The sequence below is a fragment of the Aptenodytes forsteri genome, unplaced genomic scaffold (assembly GCF_000699145.1).
Source record: "Aptenodytes forsteri isolate BGI_AS27 unplaced genomic scaffold, ASM69914v1 Scaffold66, whole genome shotgun sequence".
Lineage (NCBI taxonomy): Eukaryota > Metazoa > Chordata > Aves > Sphenisciformes > Spheniscidae > Aptenodytes > Aptenodytes forsteri.
Window position 1 is genome coordinate 4,520,292 of NW_008795131.1, and position 7,912 is coordinate 4,528,203.

At 49.4% G+C, this 7,912-nt stretch overlaps 1 protein-coding gene across 1 annotated transcript; it reads right to left on the reverse strand.

The window, feature by feature from the left end:
- Positions 1–1,054: 1,054 nt before the first annotated feature.
- On the reverse strand, positions 1,055–4,807 carry DYNLL2 (dynein light chain LC8-type 2). The gene is made up of 2 exons (XM_009278251.1): positions 4,655–4,807; positions 1,055–2,947 (listed from the first exon to the last, which is right to left on the reverse strand). Exons 1-2 carry the CDS (start codon positions 4,805–4,807, stop codon positions 2,810–2,812), a joined length of 291 nt encoding a protein of 96 aa, XP_009276526.1. The 3' UTR covers positions 1,055–2,809.
- Positions 4,808–7,912: the final 3,105 nt, after the last annotated feature.

Here is a 7,912-nt window from a genome sequence, read left to right on the forward strand (position 1 = left end):
ATTCAGGAGCCAGTTTCTCTGACACTAGCTTTGACTAAGAGCCCTGCTCAGCAAGAGGGCTCAACCACCCCAGCCCCACAAGGCTCCAAATGTTTTCTTGGAGCCGCAGCATTAACTCAGACCTAGCCAGGCCAGGAGCGCAGAGCCCCAGCACAGCATGGCTGGAGCTTAAGCCCTGTAACTACACTTCCAGCTAAAAAGCTGGCTGGGACTACCGAGCTCCCCCCAAATTAGAAACCACCTCTGCTTTCCAGCACTGCCAGGTTTAGGTTATAGCAGATTGCCTGTGTGTAACAGCCATACTGCTGCTTGCTTTGGAGTTTTGGGTTCAGCTCATTTTATAGCTGCTTAGCCTGAGTCATGCTTGTCTGCAGCCCAGCTTCCCCTTGTTTCTCATGCTGGTGTTACTGCCCCACAGCATAGCTGTTACACTACTGTAGTTGGTTAAGTGCCCACAGCTTTTCCAGAATATCAGGGAGGCCACAACCCCAAATTTAGGTTGCATCAGGACCAAGGTAGCCAGCTGAGGGGGGTTAAGGGCAAGCCCACAGCCCCTGCAGTGCAAGAGGCTTTAAACACACACCAGCTCCAGGCAACTGGCAGGAGTTTCAGATCTCTCCTTTCTACCAAGCACAGGGAGGAAGCCTGAAGGGGAAACCTACTTTCCTGCAAAGCAGGGAGACACCTTTGAGTGTGTACAGGAGCCAGGACCCCAGCTGCTATACCACCCCCGGTTTGTCTGAAGTCATTAAGAGGTTAGCCCCAGTGCCTCCATATCTAGGTTACTTGGCACAGAAGCATCCCATCAGGGCTGCAGCAGGACACACTCCACTCCCCTCGATCCCTCCTTCTGGCACAGTGTTTGAGCCAGGCCGGAGGTCAGCACCAGCACAGATGGGCCACATATGCTCTTCAGGTCAGGTTTCTCCCTCTGCAGACCTGCCTCCTTTGGGTCATCAGCATCTCCCAGCGCAGAGAACTCACTGCTCACCCTCTCTGGACAAGTGCAGTTTTTGCTTGGGACAGCTGGCAATGAAGAAAAAACTAGAGGCTGTTTAAATGTGTCAATTCACCTTTAATGTTTGAAAAAAATAAGTGGTATTTGAGCCATTGCAGTTATGAAGGGAAAAGATCTTGCTCCACGAGAGACCGTGAACAGGTTCACATTAGACTCATGCTTGGAAAAAAAACCAAACCCAAAACATTCTCCTTTCAGATCCAGAATGGAGTTCTGAATAGACAAGACCACAAGAGTGCCCCAGGCAGTCCAAGGCACATTACCCCAGTGCAGACATTTCCATCAACATGAAGTTATGACAGCTACATTCTTTCTAGTTACAACATTGTTCTATCAATATTACAAAATTAGGCATACTTTGGATTTTGCACAGAGACAAGAAGGACTTTTACTTCAGGAAGTAGTCAACCTGGGTCATCAATTCATTTCACAATGAAGAGCTCCCTTCACTCTGCTCTTTCTCCCCCAGCAGTGACTTATTACCAACACCAAATTCATCTCAAACAAGTTTGGCTCACCAGCCCAGTGATATTGTCTATGCATATTGTCTATCGCTAACTTTGCATTAGTTAGCAAACCAATAAATAGACCTTATGACAAGCACCAGATATTTAATTGCCATCACACAGCATTTCTCCACACCCAGATAAAAAGAACTTCCTGCAGTGTAATCCAAGAGTCAGTACATACTAAGACAACATCACTGCTGAACCTATTGGAGACCAAGACATTTGTCTGCCTTTGAAGCAGATGTCACATGAGTTTCCTTCACACAAACATCACATGTAAATTTAACTTCTTGGTACTGTGCTTTAAGAACAAAAGCAGATATCAGAACATGGAGGACAGTCCTCCAGAAATAGCTTATCAGCTACAGAAAATAAAAAAGGAGACAGTGGCCACTTACAAGTCTTCCACATGACTAGCTTGCTTTAAGGAGAGCATCAAGTTAAGGCAGTGTTGAGACAACTGGCTAAGAACATGCCAAATAGAGCTGTTGTCAGTAGTCACCAATTTGATATCCTACTCCATTTCGGGAACGGGCTACGTGGCTTTAGATCTCAGTATCAAGGTCTAAAGACTTCAGCCACAGGATGCTGCTTTCTGCAGCAAGCAGCAACTCGGGGGGATGTTTGTAGAAGTCTTCTAGACCAGGCTGAGTTGCTTACAAGTCTAGGTCAATGTTTCAGCAGAGCCAAAAATACAGTGATGGGCACTGAAAGAGAACACCGAGGGTGCCAGCTGCAAGTCTGTTTATCACAGTCCGAGGTGGAGTTCAACTTGTGTGTGAAAGCCACATAATCAAGAGCCACCCCACCAGCTTTCAGGGAAGGTCTAAGCACCTGCACTGAGGTTACTGGGAGAGCCAGCTCTCTACAGTCTGCAGGGTGGGTACAGAGGCTCACACTGGCTTTGCTCCTTGTTACAAGATTAACAGTCTAATAAAACTCAGTAAGGAAGTCAGGGTCTTTTGGCCTGCCCAAAGAAGTTTTCCCAGCCTCAAAGAAGGAGTTACCACTGAGGGAGCTGTTGTGGAATAGTTTTATTTCTTCCCACGTAAAGGCCATTGTTTAAGCATTTACAGGTTTCCTAGTGCAATACAACCAAAAAAAAGCAGTAACAAAAAAAATGCCGCCTTCTTCCCAGGCAACTAAACAGAAGTAGATTTTTACTGCAACATATACACATTAAATATAGTATACAGTCCATGCAGCGGCATAGCCATGTTAAAGGGAGTCGTGGCTTCAGCCATCAGTGCATTACAGTCCAAATTTCACTTGCTCCTACTTCCTATCCAGACTTGAAGAGAAGAATTGCAACCTGACCCAAGTAAAAATAGATGAAGTGCTTTGTCTCATGTGTTACATAGCTGCCAAAGTTTCTGCCAACAATGCAGTGCCAAGTTGGGTTGTATTTCTTGTCAAATTCCTGAAGAAAGAGAAGAGAGGCATTAAGGCCAAGAAAGCCCACATGAAAATAGTTCTAAGCACAAATTCTTAGCTGGTTCTGTTCACACACTATCGCCTCTCCTCCCACCTGCAGCATCTTTAGATTCCCCACTGCAAGACACTATTATATTAAGTGAAGTAGCAACTGACACAACCAGACCTCTGCTCTGGATTGTTTGAAGAATCCAATGCAAGCGAATCATCTCCTGATACTTAGACCACCCATCAGCCCTGAGCAGAAAGAGCAGACCTAAGAGCTCTCCTTGGTACAGTGCTATTCAAGCCCTGCGTGTAGGCTAGCTCAGGGGAATATTTCTCCTTTCCCATTCCAAACCCACTCAAAAAATAAAAAAGATTTTGGCATGTCTGCTCCAGCAAGGCATTTGAGCTTAAAGGTCACCTAAAAAAAGGAAGGAGAAGTCTAGCTTCTGCTGTTTGGGACTCTTCTTCGCATAAAAGGGAGAAAAAAATCTGCACTGAAAATGAGCAGGCAAATTCACAGGCCAGACAGCACATGGAGACCTAAGAGGCCAGAGGTGAGCAAGCTGAATGCTGGCTTAATAGTCAGTCTTCTCCTCCTTAGCAGGTAAGACAGGGTTAAAGACCATTTTCCTCCCTCTAATTAATACACAACTCCCAAGAACACCCTTCCCTCCCCTGAGACAGAGCCAGTAGAACAGACTCAACATTCAAGATTAAAGCAAGTGTTAGTCCTCAGACAGCAGCAAGACAGCTTGAGCTCTTTGCAGATAACCTTTGAAGTAAGGAAAAGGCTTTCTTGCCAGGGCATGAAGGTGCATCAAATTGCTTCCCTCCTCCCAACACACTCTCAGGAAATAAAGGCCAACTTCTTTTTGGATGCCTTCTGTTGCACTCGCTCACTTTACAGGCTGCATTGCCCCAAGCACTTTGAGATAAGTCTTGCCTCAAAGTGATCTGAGAGGTAAGGAGACACCTTTGAATCCTTTACATTCAAGCTTAGATTACAAGCAAGGCCCAAAAGCTAGCCCAGGTGCCAGGACCGCATTGCCTATGAAGTCACACTTTCCTCCTTCAAAAGCACTTTGCCTCACCATTCGGAGAAGTGGCTACAGGGGGAACTGACAGATGCTGTCAAGCATGAGACTTAAGTTAATAGGCTCCTGCAAATGGGGAGACACCTCTTCACAAGCCAGGGCAGCTGCTTGCACTGTTTTTAAAGCAGCACCTTTCACAACCCTGCCAGCCAGCACAAGGCCCCATCCTCCTCCACACCACCCACCCCGGAGCCAGGAACATAGCAGACAGAACCACATGTGCACAGCTACCCACTTTGAATGAAACAGAGCAATCCCACCCTGCACTGGTACTGCAAGTCAAGCAGCAGCATCTGTGGAGCAAGGCCTAAAGAGAGACTGCAGCCAGCTCTTTCTAGGCTGGCAAATCCAGAGGGACAGCACTCTCACTGTTTGCTCAGAACTTGCCAGAGCAACAGACCAGGCCTGGCTCTGCCATAGCCCTCCTCTGACCTTGGAGATGTCACTCCATCCTCCTGGGAATAGCAGTAAAGAAGTCAAGAAGAAAGCATCTTCTTCCTCCAAACACACAAGTATGAAGTCTCAGACAGACACTCAGGCTCATGACAGGCACACATACTTAAGAGCTTCAGGAAGTCTCAGCCAGAGCAGCCCCCTCATCCCTTAGTTACCTTCTTTATATATGCTGCAATGTCCTTTTCTATGTTGTACTTCTCCATTGCCTGTGTAGCACAGTCTACAGCATCCTGCTGCATGTCCTCGGACATGTCCGCATTCTTGATCACAGCCTTTCTGTCAGACATCGTGAACCTAAGGCAGAACATACGATTCCTTTAATCCCTTCCCAAGAAAGGAGAAGCTTCTTGTACATCAGAGGTTGTCCTTCCTATGGCAGGCTGCGTCACAAGCTGATACTACAAACCCCCTGTTACGCCCAGGGTGAGTTTATCAGGGTAGCCTACAGTAGTCCCAGGTTAAGGTGCCCCTTATAGCTGGAGCACTGTAGCACTGGCACTGTCTGGAGGTTAGATAAGAGATAGCCCAACACCAGCACCTGCATTAAACACATGCAGAAAAAGCTTACTGTGTGGGAGGAGACGGGATCTGCAGAGAGCTACAGCCCTCCTATACATCAATAGGCTACAGCCAAGTTTGCCTTTGAGGTGCACCAGTGCTTTGGAGCATCATCTGCTCAGAGCCTTGCAAGCAACGGACCCCAGACTGCCCGTCTCCAGCAGGGAGGCTCAGGAAGCATGTTAACAGCAGCAGTGTTTTTTATTCCACCCCACGCCAGGAGTTAGTTACTGCTGCTAGTTTAGCCAGGAAGGAGTGTTGTTCCATGTTCAGCCTATCATCGTTACCTCACCACTGCTTTGCCACTGAAACCCAGACTTCAGGTCTTCCCACAGGACAAAGCCGGTCTGATGAGCCAGAAACAGGTTAACACCATGCTGCAGCTTAGAAACAGGGGCAGGGGGAAGCAAGCCCCACCACAGAGCTAGCACAGCTAGGGCCTGGCAAAGCAGCCTCCTTTTCCTCCTCCTCCTGCCTGTGAACCACAACACAGATGCTAGAAACCAGCATGCTAGTGCTGCCCATGACCTTTAAGAAACTAGAAAGTTGTATACTGGCACTGAGTGTGTAGCCCCCTTCACTCTAAGTTAGTTTAGGTGCTTCATACCAGTCACTGAAGCCATTTACATGTAGATCTGCCATGGCCTTTCCAGGGAGGTGTTCAGCATTAGGAAGTTTCCAGTGCAGATCATATTATCCTAGAAAAATGGGGATTTGGCAATCCCAGCCCTGCAGCCTTTCTTCAAGCAAAGGCCGCAACACGTGCCCTGGGGAAGGAGCCCCGTGCTGGCTGGCACACTCCAACACCCCTCCAGGCACCAGACCCCTCGATCCCAAGCCACACATGAGGCCCAGTCAGGAGGCACATGTTATCTGGGGGACCAGTCAAGCAAAGGTCTGTGCTGAGAAAGACCACAGCTGCTGCTCACCTTGGCAGCAGCTCTTACCAGAGCATATTAAAACTTTGTGGGAATAAGTTTCTTAATGGCAAGGAGCACCTCAAATTAAGCCTGCAGAGCACCATTAAGTTTCCTAAATCCTTTTACAGTACTGTAAGTCTTGAGTGATACTACCAAGCATGCTTTGAAATAGTGAAACTACACATTTTTAGCTCTACTGGGGAGTGAAGAAAATCTGCTGCAATGATCGCTTCCTGGAACAGCCCCAGAAAGCTGAAGGAGTAGCTTTGTTACAGCAATTAAAGGAGCCTGCTATCCAGAGAGAAAGAGAATCCAGTTACATAATTGCAGCCCTATGATTACAATACTTCAATTCTTCACTCTGCCTGCAGTTGAAGACTTCTATTGCAATCTTAATTTATATGTTTTAGATACAATGTTTAATTGAGCACTGCTATTAACATACACTAATAGCATCAGGAGGAACGACGGGCACTGAGCTCAAACGCCAACAGAGAGCACACGCCCCTACCACAGCTCTGGAAAAGCCACTTCCAAGCAGTTAGCTCCCCTCCGTGCTGTGGTTTAAGCCAGTGGGCGTTAGCCTGTGGCCCAGAAACCCTGGCAGGACAAGACATGGCTCAGAACAGCCCAACCAACTGCCTGTAGATTTGGACTCACTATCCAGGAATCTGGCAATCCCTTGGAAAAGTCTTCTGGGGGTCCAGCCCACAGGAAAAGGGAAGTAGCAGAAATTCACTTGTGGGTCATTCTTTCAAGACAAGCCTCTTTAGGGAAAGAGGGCAAGCAAGCTCTCACACACATCAGGCCTTCGCACACCTCCACTGCACACTGAGTTCAGAGGGCATTTGCCATTATATAACCAGCCACAGAGTGACCTGCAAAAAGCATCTTCCCTCCTCATTGTTTAGGCAAGGAGCATCTCAGTGCAGGCCCATGCTGCCAAGGGCCAACAGCGCCATAGAAAAAACCAATTATCCTTCAGTAGAGCTGCAAGCGCTGGCCAGCCTGCCCTCCCCAGCACCGCACTGCTCAAGGGCCAAGCGCCATAGAAAAAAACCAATTATCCTTCAGTAGAGCTGCAAGCGCTGGCCAGCCTGCCCTCCCCAGCACCGCACTGCTCCAGGGCACAGCATCCTTCACAGGCAAACCACAACAGGGGCTGGCAGCCGGCTCTGCTGCTGGAGGGAGGGTCCCCTGCACCCACCATGGGGCAGGGAACAGCTCTGAGTGCCACCCCATCCACCCACCTGAACACCACAGAGCAAGGCCTCCGTCTTAGCTCATTCCCCCACGGGGTTACAGAGGCATCCTCCCAGCAGCACCACATACACATCTTATCCCTAAACCACAAGATCACAGCTGGCCCTTAGGGTCCTGCCACCCAAGTCCAGCCCTCTCTGAGGAAAACCACAAAGCCCCAGCACCCAGCCCAGGGCAGGATGGGCCTGGGAAGGGGTAATAGTACAGCTCCGGCAGCCACCCCCTCCCCATCCCAGGGCAGGATGGGGTCTTGAGGGAGGAAGAAAAGACCACAGCCCTAGCAGCCACTCCAGAGCAGGATGAGGCCTTAGGAGGGGGATTAGGCCCAAGCCAGCACCCAGCCCTTCCCTCATCAGGGTAGGATGAGGTCTTGGAAGGAGTATGAGGCCCAAGCCCAGCACCCAACCACTCCCCCAGCAGGACAGGATGAGGCTTTGGGAGGGGGATGATGCTCAAGCTCAGCACCCACTCCTTCCCTCAGCAGGACAAGGTGCAGCTTTGGGATGGGGATGAGACACAAGCCCCCACACCCACTCTTTCCCTCCCCGGGCAGGATGGGGCTCTAAGAGTGGGACGAGGCCCAAGCCCAGCACCCACTGCTTCCCCCACCACGGCGGGAGAGGGCCCTGGGAAGCGGGTGCGGCGCAGCCCCTTTCCCACCAGGGCAGAAAG